Below are 15,280 nucleotides of genomic sequence, written 5' to 3' on the forward strand. Positions count from 1 at the left end.
GGAGCAGATCTAGGAAGGGAATTTGAGTGGATTCCAAGTGATGAGTGAAACTCAAATGAAAAGAGTTGTGATTGATGTACTGTATGAAGTCCAACTGTGCCCTGGTGGCCTTGCCAAACCATGAGGCAGTCATCAATGTATCTCCCATACCAAAATATGGAATCAATATGTGGGTTGGTATCATTTAGTAGATTTTTTTCCTCCCATAAAACCATATAAAGATCGGCCAGGGTAGGTGAAAATTTGGCCTCCATCGGGCAATCACAATTCTTTTAATTATTTGGACGGTGTACATTATATGCTGTAACATCTCCATTGAGAGGGTTTCACGCCAAAAAAGGGGAGGAGATTGGAGAAAGGCTTTTCTCAGCATAGAATCCCATTGGATACTCACACTAGACACCAGGCATCCCCAAGGCCCAAATTACCGTGATGATTTGATGTATTTTTACTAAATCATTGTGTCGCCTTATTCTGTATCCTGCTTACCTTTTATTGAGATTCTCTTAGATATTTATACAGCATTGTATTCATTTTTGTTTACTTATCCCATATAACACACATACCTAATGTAATCAATGCACAGATGTGGTTTCTTCTGGTTGGGTGTCTCCTTTAGAGGAGCCTTGTTCATTTATGTGTATATCTTAGACGGCTTCACATGTGTTTTTTAGAGCTATGACTAAGGACTAGTTTTCCTGAAATGCGTAAGCGATTCTGACCCCCCTTTCTATGGAGTGTACACGTCCATGTTTTTCTAAATAAAAGTTTTTTATTTTTAAAATTTCCTTTGGCTGCTGGAACTACAAATTCTTTATGTCTGGATTCCATAAATCTCGCCTGATCAGATCGCATGGAATCCCGGCAGAACACAGCCCCATCTATGGGGAGCTTGCTGCATGTGTATTTATGTTGCTCCCAATGCTCTCACCAGTGACGCTTGCAAACAGCTGTATGAAGGGAAGCAACATGCTGCCACTGTTTAATGGGGCACTCTGCTGGCACCATTGTTTACTTTTTTGGGCATACTGCTGGCCCTGTTTATCAGGGGGTACTGTGCTAGTCCCTGATGTTTGTTTATTGGGGGCACTCAGCTGGTACACTTATATGTGTGACAGTTTGACACTTTTTATCAGGGAGCACTATTGTTTATGAGGGCACTCTGCTAGCACTGTTTACTGGGAGTACTCTGCTGGAACGGTTTATTGGAGGCACTCTGAGGGCACAGTTTATGTGTTGACCTCTGCTGGCACTGTTAGTGGCACCACATTGACGGTTGTTATGGTGGTATGGTCCAAACATTTTGTGCCTCATCTCTGACTCGGGGCCCCCTGAAAATGTATTCTTGACTAACACATATGCCACCGTTTCTGGGACCTCGTCTTGCCAAAATAGTTTTCAAATTAAAACTAATTTATGGAAATCATACACCCCCCTCATAAATATTTTTTTCCTTCAGGTGAAATACAAAGAACAGTTTGATAAGGAAATGAAGGGTAGGAGACCGTGTTACAACCCACTGGATAGCGCCAGCTTTAGACAGGCACAAGCTGCGACAGCCTTGGCCAGTGACGTATGTAGTTTTGGCTGCTATACTTTCATGACAAATCTTTACCTTATCTTGAAATTTACTAATATTGTTTGGTCTTATTTCATTCAGGTCTTGGAAATCTTTCCTTGTCATTAAGTTAGATGTTACTAAGAATTATATGTATACTATTGCACATCCCTATTATTTGACATATAATTGTGTGTTTTGCCAAATCTAGTAAAACTATATAAATTACTAAAAAAGTTTTTTCTACTCATAGATAAGTTTACGTTGCACAATCTACAGTAAGTCAGTTCAGATTGTGCAGTATAATGGTACCCAATTATTTCACTCTAATTCCCCAAATGCGAGTTTTCAAGGTGCGCTGTATACTAGAGGTCCTTGGATATATAGATCCATAAATATAAAACTTTATACACATATACAAGTTATTTCTCAGGTCCAACATTGTAATTTAATCAATATATTTTCAAAGTGGCCAAAGCTCTATTTTTCTGCCCCAGACCACAAAATTACAGCACAGACATAGAGATAATAGGCTGGAGCTTAGGAGCTTACTGCATACTGATTTATTATTGATTATAATTGTATACAGTAAGCTCCCTCTAGTGGTGACTGCAGGTAGCCAGAGTCTTTTACATATCGCACTGAAATATCACATTAACAATGCAGAAAATCAGATTCTGAAAATATTTTTAGACATTCTTGTTAATTTTACTGGTAAGCATATAGTGTTATTCTAGTGTTAGACTTTTTATTTGTGTTCGTCATTATATACCGATAATTTTTATATATTACCAGTCTATTTTAGAGTAATTGGATCAGGGTTAGTGTTATACAATGATTGGTGGGGGGCCGTCTTTTTTGTATATTTCTATTATTTTTTCTTTTACCTCTTATTTTTATGTTCTGTCTCTCAAGTTCAGAAAAGACCATTGGGGGACTTTATTATTATTGGTATTATTATTATTAGCAGCCCCAGTTTTAGGGTGAATAAGCCCTGTTAGGGTGTCTGAATAAAAATTGGGCCCTACATATAAACAATTTTCTCAATATACTTGCATTTTTTGGATGAAAACGCCAGTCGCTACAGCAGTCACGTGATCCATTTATTCTGTTGTTTTCTGATTCTTGATGACACCCCTACACGTGACCTTGGACTTCTTTCTACTTCACTTGGTGTCGGCGCATTACTCAACATGTGACCACAAAGGGCTGGCGCTGATGCCATTTGCTTGATAAGCCAGCCCCCTTCAGCAATCTAGCATTGCGCCTGCGCAGGGTCTAATTGCCTTAGTGACTCCTCCTGGCCAATCTGCGCATGCTCCTTACCACCACCAATGGGAATGATAATTTTGGGTAATCTTTGTGGAGGGTATTTTTACCTGGGACATGTTCACATTCAGGAGCTGCAGTGAAACTCTGAAAGAAGTGTGGTGGATTTATCAGAAGAAGCGAGGTTGAAGACTGATGTGTGAAGGTGTGGGCGGACTAGGGGCGAAACAATACAGGAGGACGGGCAGAGGGATGTGGTGGGTGGCGATAAGTGTGCAGAGAGGACAGCAAAGCATCATGGGACATGTAGGAAAACATCCTAAGAACAGCGTGCAGTCCCTTCTACAACCAGGACGTCTTACAGCATTTGAGTAGCGATATGGATGAAATGGTACGAACATATTGATTTATTTTTTATGATGAAAACATTAGAATTACAGTGCATGTCAATTTTTTTAGGTGTTTGGTGGATGTTTTTTTTTTTGCCTGCTGTCGGAGAAATAACCCCTTTAAGAGCACAAATTGTAAATAGGACATAGCATTGAGCGCTGTATAGATACAGAACAGATGGCCGGGTTCACACGTAGCTTAAACACTGCAGAGTTTCCGCAATAGATTTCATTGAGCAAAATCTACAGCCGATTACAGTAGCAGCAAAGGGGATGAGATTTGAACAAATCTTATCCACACGCTGAAAAAAACCAAAACGGCCAAACAGAACTTTTATAAATTGATCTGCGGTGCGGTTTTTTAATCCGCAGCATGTCAATTCATGTTGCGGAATCGTTGCTTTTCTGTTGTGGGTTTTCCCCACTGAATTCAATGGGGAGGTAAAACTTGCAACAAATATCAGATGTTACGATCTTTGCGCAAAAATTGCAACGCAGAAAAAAATATTCATGCTTTCTCAGAACTCTCTTACGTTTTCATTCAGTCTGGGCTCATGTGATGACGTTTCATCCCATGCAACTGCTGCAGCCAATCACAGGCTGCAGCGGTCACATGGGATGAAACGTCATCCAAGGAGGCCGTGCTGCAGGACCTCAGAGGGACGCGTTGTCATGGCTACGGGTAAGTATGATTTTTTTTCTTTTATCCTGCTATTTTCCGCAGCGGACACACCAGCCGAGAAACTGCACCACAATTTTTTGCGGTTTTTCGGATGGAATTCCCTGCGGCTTCCAGGGCGGATACGCTGTGTTATGCCTTGCGTGAACATACCTGATAGCTGCACCATTCTGTACGGCACTAAATATGACACAGTAGACCAAAGCCTGCACCCTCTTAGTAAAATGTCAATGATCCATTCCCATTGGCTGCGTTTCACTAAAGTGCACTCTTCTTAACCTGGAAGTGTGTTTTTAGTACATAGTCATATCTACAATATCCACTGAATTTCTACTTTGCTATATGGCTGGAAAGAACTACTCAAAGTGCAATGACTCATATTCCATCGAGGATCTTTTTAGCTTTGGAATAACACAATACAACCAATTTCATAGATTTAACAAGCACAAACAATTGTCCTCATACAAACTTTTTTAGCAAAGAAGTAAACCAAATTATTTTCTTGCTCTTGAAATTTTCTTATGTTCTCTTTTGTATGTTGGAAAACTAAGGAGCTCAATTAAGAAGTAATTACAAAGAAGGCCATAACTACTGTATACAAACCTATTATACGTGAATGAAGCCATTAGTTTATAGAATACACATACTTTAATTATTACTGCACACCATGGAGCACACAGCCTGTGGTTTCCATGACTCAATAGAAACTATTGTACGTTCTGCATAAAGGAGTCCATCGCTGTTTTTAACCTTCTTTCAAGAAAGGTACAATTCTTGTTTCAAAATGCTCTTGATAATGTTTACAGGAGAAATCCTGAGCCTAAAAATAATACTATAATTTACGTAATCAAATTAATTTATATTATCTATTCATCCCTTGTACCTTTTTTCAGCCGCTTAGTGTTTGGTGCTATTGTTTCTCTTATGTTTGCAATTGCATACATTATATTCCTCAAAATGTCTCACGCTGGCTGATAAATTTGTTGCATACATGACAAATGTCACATGCATGGCAGGTTTATATTCACTATTCCACATTCTATCGGTATAGTTGAGCAGACTCAAGGGTGCACATACCCTAGAGGCAGATCATGCAACTGCTTCTCCTTTTTTTTCTTCCTTCTGTATGAGAGCTATTTTGATCCCTACCAGCTGGATCTCTGAACGGAGAATCAGTACCTTCCAACAGCTGCTTCAAATGTATCTCATTCAGTAAAAGAGAACCCTCCGTGCTGATGAGAAGCAACAACTCCAAACTAGTCTACAGATTAGTGTCTCTGATTTGGCTATTAACTTGAGTCATGTTTCAAGGATCTTTAATGGGTTGGACATGGTAGTCACCTATAAGTGGCACTAAAGAGACCGTTTTCTTCCTTCTGGAGGAGAACTATTTTGCATACTTTTTCCCAGGAAGCATTGCCCTTTAGACTCCCTACCAGCTGGATCTCCCCAAGGAGAATCAGTAGATTCCATCTATTAGGTTGTGAGAGCCTGTTAAGGACTAAACTCTCCAGAAGAACTGCATTATTAGTAAACAAGAGGGCAAGGGGTTGGCTCAAGGGTTATGGAACACCTACCACTTATGTAGATAGGCTAACAATGTCTATGGTAAAACCCCATTCAGTTTAGTGAAAAATTATGAAAATTTAAAAAAAAAAATTACTGCTAAAGCCTCAATCCAACGCTGGGTGCTTGTCACCATCTTACTCTCTCTGAGAGGTTGTGACTTGAAATGCTGGTGGCACCTATTACTACACTTCAAATCTCTTCTAATATATTTTGTGGGTGGAGATCCAGTGGTGTCACCTGTCAGTCGCAGCCTCCATAGCAAAACAGCCGCCTGAACATTTTTGGGCCACTGCTTCGAAAAAAAAATATTCATTAGAGAGTATGAAAAGACTCCCTAAATGATAGTTACAATAGGATCTCCAGTTTTGTTTACTGGTATTTTCCATTAATAGATATGGCCTATGAGCTTTGTGCCACTACAGTTCATTCTTAATGATACGTTGATATATGACTTATCGCATATAAACACAGTCTATCAGATGAACACTTCGCATTTAGAGAACTTCAATTTTCCATGTTATGTGACCGACCTGTAAGTTGGGGCTTCCTCCCCATTGACGCCTTAAAGGAATTGTCTTACCAAAACAATCGGCTGCACTAACTCCTGAATCAACCATCTCAGTCCACTCATTCCCCTGCCAAAGTCGCTGCTCAGGAGAAGTAGCATTACATGGCAGTCATTCAAATAAATAGATGTCTATAGCACAGGCTGCGACGACTAACAGAATCCATATACCATAATAGGGCGTATAGACTGGGGTTATCTTTCCATCCCTCCCCTTAATTATCCAGTTACACAATGATGAGATGGTGGTGATGAATATATTTTTCTATTTTGTTTTATTTGATGCTTAATTTTGCCTCCCACATCTTGACCCTGTTTTTCAGGTGAAGTATAGGAAAGACAAACATATCATAGATTATACACCTGTAGACCTTCCAAATTTGCTCCACCTGGAACATGCTCTGAGGGCCACCAAACTACAAAGCAATGTAAGTACACGGGGAGGGAGAATTTGATACCTGACAGTTATTAAATACAGATCGTCATCTATTAAATGATCCCTACTGCCCCTATGGTAATCTTGATCAGAATCCTTATTATTTCTATAGAAGGGTCATTGTACTCTTACTAATACTATCCTATGTACTCATGCCATTGATAAATGAAGGGATGTAAACATTGGGGTCCTAATTATGTCATGAAACTATATTTGTTGGAGGAGTACGGCTGGATTCACACGAGCATGTTCGGTCCGTAAAGGACAGAACGTATTTCAGCCACAAGTCCCGGGGACCGAACACACTGCAGGGAGCCGGGCTCCTAGCATCATAGTTATGTACGATGTTAGGAGTCCCTGCCTCGCTGCGGGACAACTGTCCCGTACTGTAATCATGTTTTCAGTACGGGACAGTAGTTCCATGGAGAGGCAGGGACTCCTAGCATCGTACATAACTATGATGCTAGGAGCCCGGCCCCTGCAGTGTGTTCAGTCCCCGGGACTTGTGGCTGAAATACGTTCTGTCCTTTACGGACCGAATATGCTCATGTGAATACAGCCTAATGCAGTGTAAGCTTTTTTTTTCCATATGGGATATTGCTCAAATATTGTGAATAATACTTATTGAAAAACATTGGCTGCATTTGATAGATAATCTTATGATATTCTACTAGTTGTGTTTCAATTCTCCTTTGAACTCGTACATCTACCAAAACTCAATTAAAACAGATCTCCATTTATAAAGTGTGTTCTACTGAAATTGACTATTTCTGACCCCTGGAATGGTGAATACACATCCTATGCAAAATGTTGCCATGCTGTAACTCTAAACCATTAGCGTCCGGGTTGACCCTCTCTCTCTTTACCCCCCTTTTTTTATTCAATAAATGTATTCCTTTAAATAGAGGAGGACTTTGGCTTTTGGATTAAGAACAATAATTTCCATGACCACTTGGATCCACTGTGGTTTAATTGATCTACTGTGTGATCTAAGATCCTGCTAAATCAAGGGTTGCCAAATAGTTGAGTGAGATCGACTAAGCGGTGACCAATAGATCACAATACCGGTTGAAGTAGATATGATCAGGTAACGGAGGTCAGTGAAAACCAGGTTTGAGTACTGTGAAACACATGTGAGCGTAGTCAGATAAGCTGAGGGTCACGTAATGAGTATGCATTACAGTGGAGGATCCAAAGTGTAGTCAGAGAAGCCGGGTCAAGCTCAAGCCCAAAACTGGGTAAAAACGCCTGACAGCCCTACCTGCCTCCACCGCGATACTTCGAACACTGTTTTTGGGGTATCTGTGGCTGGCAAAATATGTTGAGGGGAATCTTGGAATGACAGTGAGGTATACTGTTTGGAGGCATCTGTAATTGGCACACTGTTTTGGGGCATCTATAGCCGGTAGACCTCTGTATAATTTGGTGCACTATAACCACAATGTGTGGATTTAGACATACGGTTACTTGATTGGTTAGTAAATCTCCCAACTAAGACTCTACAAAATCTAGCTTGTACCTCAAAAGTCCGGACACCTCTGTGCTAGTCTTTTGCCAAATCAAAAATTTTGTGGAAATATTAAATTTTATTCAGATAACTAGTTATAATTTCACAGTATGCGCCAGTTTCAAGTTTCCTTGGGTTTTGCTTTCCATAACTCTGATTTAATGACCTCTACCAATAACCCTCATAAAATGGAGAGGGTCATTAAAAAAAAAAAGAAGAATAAAGAAAATGCATTGAAGAGATGATCCCTGATGGTCTACTAGAGTAAGGCATCCAGAGTTCTGGCCATAGGAACAGGCTAGATTGGAATCCAAAGGTCAAGCTCCACCTGTGGAATCACTTTAAACAATAGCTTAGGAAATTGTACAAAAATGAGTTCACTAATATAGTGATATTACCAGAATCTTTCACTTTTAGGGGGGATTCACACGAGCGTGTATTCGGTCCGTGCGGGCCGCGTGGTTTTCACGCGGCACGCATGGACCAATACAAGTCTATGGGGCAGTACAGACAGTCCGTGCTTTTTGCGCAGCGTTTGTCTGCTGCGCAAAAAGCGTGACAGGTTCAATAACTCTGCGTATTTCGCGCATCACGCATCCTTTGAAGTCAATGGGTGCGTGAAAATCACGCGCACCACACGGAAGCACTTCCGTGGGACAAGCGTGATTCGCGCAACAGCAGTGAAAAGGATGAATGAAAACAGAAAAGCACCACGTGCTTTTCTGTTTCCGAACATCCAAACGGAGTGTCTTTGCGATGAGCGAAGCCGGACAAGCGTACCGAACTTCACCGGGTTCGGCCAAACTCGTTTTGGCCGATCCCGGCAAAAAAATTATCGGTACGCGACGTCAAGAGGTAGTCACTGTCCATGGTGCTGAAAGAGTTAAACTGTTTCAGCACCATGGACCGTGACTTCCGATCCCAAAATACATGAACCTGTAGAAAAAAAAACGAAGTTCTGACTTACCGCTAACTCCCGGCTTCTTCCTCCAGTCTGACCTCCCGGGATGACAATTAAGTCCAAGTGACAGCTCCAGCCAATCACAGGCCAAGCACAAGCTGCAGCGGTCACATGGACTGGCGCGTCATCCAGGGAGGTGGGGCCCGATGTCAAGAGAGGCGCGTCACCAAGGACGCGTCACCAAGGACGCGTCACCAAGGCAACGGCTGGGAAGTTCTCGGTAAGTACGAACTTTTTTTTTTTTTCTACAGGTTTTGCGATATTGTGTTCGGCATTCACTGTCGAGGGTGCTGAAAGAGTTAGCTCTTTCAGCACCTTGGACAGTGACGGCCGTCGACTAGCCTCATCTCTATGATGGCGGCTGCGCGAAAATCACGCAGCCGCGCATCAGACACGGATGTCACACGCAGCTGTCAAATGGTTTTTGCGCGTGCAAAACGCTGCGTTGTTTGCGCGCGCAAAAACGCAACGCTCGTGTGAATCTGCCCTTAAAGTGGGAGTAGTAGTCTGGAATCTGCTAGTATTTACAGGAAAATGGCACCCACAATTGTTTTCACAATAATAACCCTTTACTAGAGAATTGTTATTTAAGTAATTTCCTAATATATCAGTACACAAGGTGTACCTGTGTATTCTGATCCTGCAGGCATACTCCCTTTTAATACAAAGTAAATGACAGAGAGAAGAGAGTTTGCAGTATCAGACTACACAGGCTTTCTTTGTAGTCTGTTACCATGGAAACAGATGGGAACTGTAGACACAAAACAATAGGACATTTTAAATCAACACTATTTGTAAATTTGCTTCATTTTTCAGATGAATTGGAGCAATACAAAATATTAGTTGTGAAAGTGGACATATGCTTTGTCTTTCAGAAAGTCTACAAAAAACAATTTGAGGAAAACAAGGGGAATTACCATTTTGCTTTGGATACAGCAGAACAGATTCATCATAAAGAGAATGCGGTACTGCAAAGTCAGGTACGATTATAATTGACATTTACTATACATAATAAAAGATAATAAAACAACGACCTAGCAATTTTGATGTCTTGTGTTTTTAAGCTTATATGGGTGCCACCCTCTCATATTGTATCTGGTCACTGCCATTTGTTATGCCTCTTTTGAACTGCACTGTACAAATCAATGATAATAATAATACTACTATATTGTGATATTGTGTTCTATAAAATACTGTGACAAGATAATTAAAGATGAAGGATGTACACACCCTAAAGACAACACAATTCATTAAGCACATGGGGATCAAAGGTCCCAGTTTCGGTTGGCTTCATCTTTGTTTCCAATATAGGCTCCCACTTTCCAGAAACTCCAACATTAAAAAAAAGAACAGGGGACAAGCAGGTCATTCTGCTCTCCTCTTCTTTAATGGATGCCGCAAACCAGAGCTGAGGCCACATGTGGCCCAATTTTGTTATGGGGCCATATAGACTCTATGTATGCCCATGGTGGAACTTTTTAATTTGATTTGAGACTCCATGTGAGTGAGACATTTCTGTTTTTCAAGGCCCAGTCATTGTGCTAGGATCCAATGTACTCATGTTGAAAGAGATTGTCTTCTTGCCCCCTTTTTATACTAAAGGGGTTTTCCCATCAGAGACTTTTATGACATATCCACAGGATATGTCATAAATGTCAGATAGATGCAGGTCCCACCTCTGGAACCCGCACCTATCTCTAGAACGGGACCCCTAAACCCTGTTTTACGCAGCGTATCCGCCCTGTGTGAACATAGCCCTAGAGTCACACTCCAATAGCATTCAGTGGAAACAGTTGTATAGTTGCAGTCCTTCTAGGTTCATGACCTCAACGTAACACCTAGTTGGCCATGTTCAGTTGCCATATGCTGCTGGAACATTATTGTACAATATGAAATGTATTTTTGGACCCTGCTTCATTGTGACAATTTTTTAGGATAGGTGTTTGTTTGTGCCATTTTACTGAGAATCTTACCTGGATACATTCCAATATATTTACATGACTATTATCCATTTATATAATTTATTTATAATTTGATCTTGCTCTACAGGTCAAATACAGAGAAGAGTATGAACAATCAAAGGGGAGGTCGATGCTTGAATTTGTTGACACTCCGTCGTACAATGTTTCAAAGGAGGCTCAAAAAATTCAGAGTGAGGTTGGTAAAATGATCACAATCTGAACATGAGTTACATATATTAAAGGAATTTTCCCACAATTGACATGTATAGGTGATAATTGTCTCAATGCTGAAAGCCCCATCGCTGGGACCCCCACCAATCTCTATAACAGAGTTCCCGAGCCCCCCCCCCCTTCCTACGCACTGCACCCCCTGCAGCGGGAACTTTGAATAGGGCCATAGTCGAGTGTGCACGGTGTCGCTCCATTCAATATCTACGGGACTGATAAAGACCGCCGAGTACAGCGCTCGGTTGTTTCCGTCAGCCCCGTAGACATTGAATGGAGCAGCAGAGCGCATGCTCCACTCCTCCTCCTCCTCACTGCGATCACGCAGTGAGGATGTGATTGTCCTACTTACATCCTTGATACTTTAATCCATTATTTTAAGGGTTGTACAGGATTAGAAAAACATGTCTCTTTTCTTCCAGAAACAGCACCACAACTGTCCATGGGTTGTGTCTGGTATTGCTCAGCTCCATTGAAGTGAGTGCGTCTGAGCTGCAACACCTCATACAACCAGTGAACAGGTGTTGCACTATTTTTGGAAGAAAGCAGCCATGTTGTTTTTTTTTTTAACCCTGTACATCCCCCAAGAGATAACATAACTAGTGGGTTAATGGGTATAACTACATCCTCACAGTTGTGCTTTTTTAATTAACAGAAATTATACCGGAAAGATTTTGAAGAGGCAATAAAGGGAAAAGCATCAGTGGACCTGGAACTCACTCCAACGTTCCTGCATGCAAAACATGCTATGAACCTGGTCAGCGAGGTATACCCATGTAACGTTATGGTTTTAATCAGAAGAATTTTCTAATTGGTTATCTCTGCTTTCTTCTACTTCTGGTCTGATCTTTATCTAATCTATCTATCTATCTATCTATCTATCTATCTATCTATCTATCTATCTATCTATCTATCTATCTATCATTGGCCCGTTACCTAACCCTACATGTTTCAGTTCAGAGGACTTGCTTCCCCAGATGCCAGGTCTACACAGAAGCATATTAAAGCACATGATTGCACTATGTCCAGCAATGGTTAGGCAGGGGCGTACATAGAAATGACAAGGCCGAATAGCAAAGTCAAAATTGTTCCCTTCCCCAACAAATTACGTGTTTAATCACTGTGCTGCAACCTTGGCCAGTTGAGTTTATTGGCCGTCTTGAGTCTTATATGTATTTGTGTTATTGTGGCTAGTACTATACTGTGCCGAAACAACATCTCCTTAGAGACTTTCCAAATTGGCAAGCGTCGAGAAAATGTTACCGCCAATTTGTGGCACGTCACGGTTTGCGCCCCCAAAAATTGCAACCAGTCGTAAAACTGTATAATAAGTATGGGCCAATGTCTAGTCTAATGTCTACTCATTTTTCTTACCAATGTTAGAGGGAGTACAGAAAAGACTTGCAAGAGGGGATCAAAGGAAAGGGCTTCACCGTTCTGGAAGATACGCCGGATTTAATTAGGGTGAAAAATGCTTCCCAAATATTAAATGAGGTAGGTGTAATAAGAATGTGTGATAATTAAAGCGTACATAGTATTTAAGTTACAGCATTTGTGTTTTACTTCTTATTTTAAGAAAGAGTATCGGAAGGACCTGGAAAATGATATTAAAGGAAAAGGCATGGAGTTCAGAGCGGACCTCCCCGAAATGATCCGAGCTAAACGGGCAACCGAACTAGTCAGTGAGGTAATGATATTCAGGCTTAGGTTCATGCATGGCGCTAACATTTTTAAAAGCAAATTTCATTAAAAGTTCTAAAAAAAATATTTTTTTTTTGTAAATAATTATGGTGGCAGCCATCTTGCCTGAGCCGCTGGTCTGTGAACAGCAGTTCAAAGATTTACTTTGCAACAGCTACATGGACATAGGAAACTGGTGTCTGTAGATGGCTCATTGACTTCTATGAAAAAGTATTGTGGGCGTGCTCTGTAACCGCTGCAGAGGTCTCTGTGCAGGGTGGAGGAGGGGAGCAGAGTCAATCACCTATTGCCAATGGTGTATCCTGTGTTATCTGCCTCCAGGTTTACTGTTTAATTACCTGTCATTGAATGAGATGATGATGATGATGATGAATATCAGTCAGAGATCTGGAGAGCAGGGACACGTGAAATTTTATAGTGTCATACAGAAAACTGGCAATTCAGCAGGATGTAAAACCCCCTAGTGGCCACCACTTTTTCCGCAAAGCCGATGTACTCCGATACATTTATTTCCGGAAAAAGCCGAACAGACACGAAGCGGCTGAGCACTCACACGAGCACTTCAGTTGCTTTGTTCTAGCGATTGGTGGGGGTCTCAATGCTCGGACCCCCACCAATCAAAACTTCTGACATGTCAATACACTTCAATACACTTCTCTGCCGATCCCGATCCACTGGTTTCCTGCATCTCCTCCCCCTCCTTGTTTGGAAAGCTGCTGTTACGATCCCGGGGTATGTGGACCCACTAGGCTGCTCCTCCATAGCGGAGTGGCAGCTGGCCAAACAACAGTCTATGCAAAAGTCCTAACACGATAGTACCTGTAAGGGTCCAGACAGACACGAGGTGTAGCAGACGCTTTGGCACAGATGATTTGTGGCGCAGATGATACTTGGCGTGTCAGATGATGCTTTGCGTGTCAGATGACACTGGACGTGGCAGGCGACACTGTACGTGGCAGGCGACACTGGACGTGGCAGGCGACACTGGACGTGGCAGATGACACAACACGAGTTCAACACTAGACTTCAGCTCAGGAACAAACACAGTTACTGGATACAGGAAGCAGGGTACGGGAACACTGGGAACAGGATACAACTAAGGGACCATTTGCTATACGACCATGAGTAGATAACAACAATGCTCCGGCAAAGAGTGGAAGGGCAGAGCCCTTTTTATAGCCCAGGGTGATCTGGGGATTTTTTTCAGGGAACATTCTAGAGGTGCGCACGCTGGCCTTTTAAGGCCGGGGACGAGTGCACGCGCACCTTAGGAAAGCCTGCAGAGCAGGACGGCTCTGTGTGCTGGCGTCTCCGGAGAGGTGTAAGGTCGCGACCGCTGGCAGGTGAGAGAAATCGGCGGTCCGCGACCGCATGCATTACAGCTGCAGTTTCACATGTTGACCTTAGTGATGACACATCACCTGAAGGCAGTAGCCAATCACTGCCCACTGCGATGATATCACTATGCCTATATGTCCCTTTAAATTAAATTTATTTTCAAAACTGCCCTAACAAAAATTAATCTATCTTTACAACAGTTTCATAAATCGCTTATGATAACATTAGCCGATAGAGGAACTCATTACCCGGACCATCAGGTTTCATGCCCTCATGTCAACCATCTATTAGGTTACTTTATGTCTTACTTTTCTTTCGGATGGAATAGATTGAGTGTTGTTTGAGGTTAGATAGATCATAATTGTTATAATTACTTCCCAGTCTTAATACTCACATAAAGGCCACATATAATTACTAGAATTATCCTAATGGGCACAAATTTGGGTTTTCATATGAGGCAATGAGTCTATTCTAGGCTTGGATCTATCCTAGAAAACAGCAAATTGTTCCAGCTGATAGTAAGTGGGGAACATTTGCAGTGGAAATGGATCACAGCAGACACAATGAATCACGTTGTATGCCAATACACGAGTGTTTATAATGTAATGACACAGATACGTAGAAACAATAGGCTGTAAATGTATTTGTGTACGCTTAAAGTATGGAACCCCTTTAACCCATTCACTGCCAATGCCTTGCTGCGACTAGAATATAAAAGTTCTTAGATCTCTATCGTATTTAAGCCCAGAGTCTTGGCTTTTCAAAGATTTGAAATATTTCATTATTTTGAAATTGGTAGCAGGATGAAAAGTTTTACTTCTTGGCTCTGTGTCTGTGTAAGGGAGGGGTGGGGAGAAGCTGCAAGTGAGAGCAGGAAGAATGACCACAGCCTTTCACTGTCCCCTCTCCCACAATACGGCCTCCAGTGACCCAGGGGAGGGTATAGGACGTTTTCTTCATGTTATCACCCCCTCTCAGTTACAGAGAATACAAACACTTTGATTGTGAAATGTTGAGGTCTTTTTTTTTTCCTACTAAAGCGGTCAGAAGCTGAGCAGTTACAGACCTTAGGCTTCATTCACATCTGCGTCGGGGCTCCATTCATGGGTTCTGGCTGAGCTT

General features: G+C 41.7%; 1 protein-coding gene across 3 annotated transcripts in view; it reads left to right on the forward strand.

Annotated features, from left to right (window-relative positions):
* NEBL (nebulette) overlaps positions 1-15,280 on the forward strand; it is a 195,720-nt gene that overhangs the window by 159,344 nt on the left and 21,096 nt on the right. The window contains exons 9-15 of one of the 3 annotated variants that reach the window (XM_075827579.1): positions 1,460-1,573; positions 6,353-6,457; positions 9,809-9,913; positions 10,983-11,090; positions 11,775-11,885; positions 12,503-12,613; positions 12,696-12,806. The exons of the other annotated variants lie outside the window; for them this stretch is intronic. Coding sequence (XP_075683694.1) covers positions 1,460-1,573; positions 6,353-6,457; positions 9,809-9,913; positions 10,983-11,090; positions 11,775-11,885; positions 12,503-12,613; positions 12,696-12,806 — 765 coding nt within the window. The remainder of the gene's footprint in view (positions 1-1,459; positions 1,574-6,352; positions 6,458-9,808; positions 9,914-10,982; positions 11,091-11,774; positions 11,886-12,502; positions 12,614-12,695; positions 12,807-15,280) is intronic. 3 annotated transcript variants of the gene reach the window in all.

Source organism: Rhinoderma darwinii, chromosome 5, assembly GCF_050947455.1.
Source record: "Rhinoderma darwinii isolate aRhiDar2 chromosome 5, aRhiDar2.hap1, whole genome shotgun sequence".
NCBI lineage: Eukaryota > Metazoa > Chordata > Amphibia > Anura > Rhinodermatidae > Rhinoderma > Rhinoderma darwinii.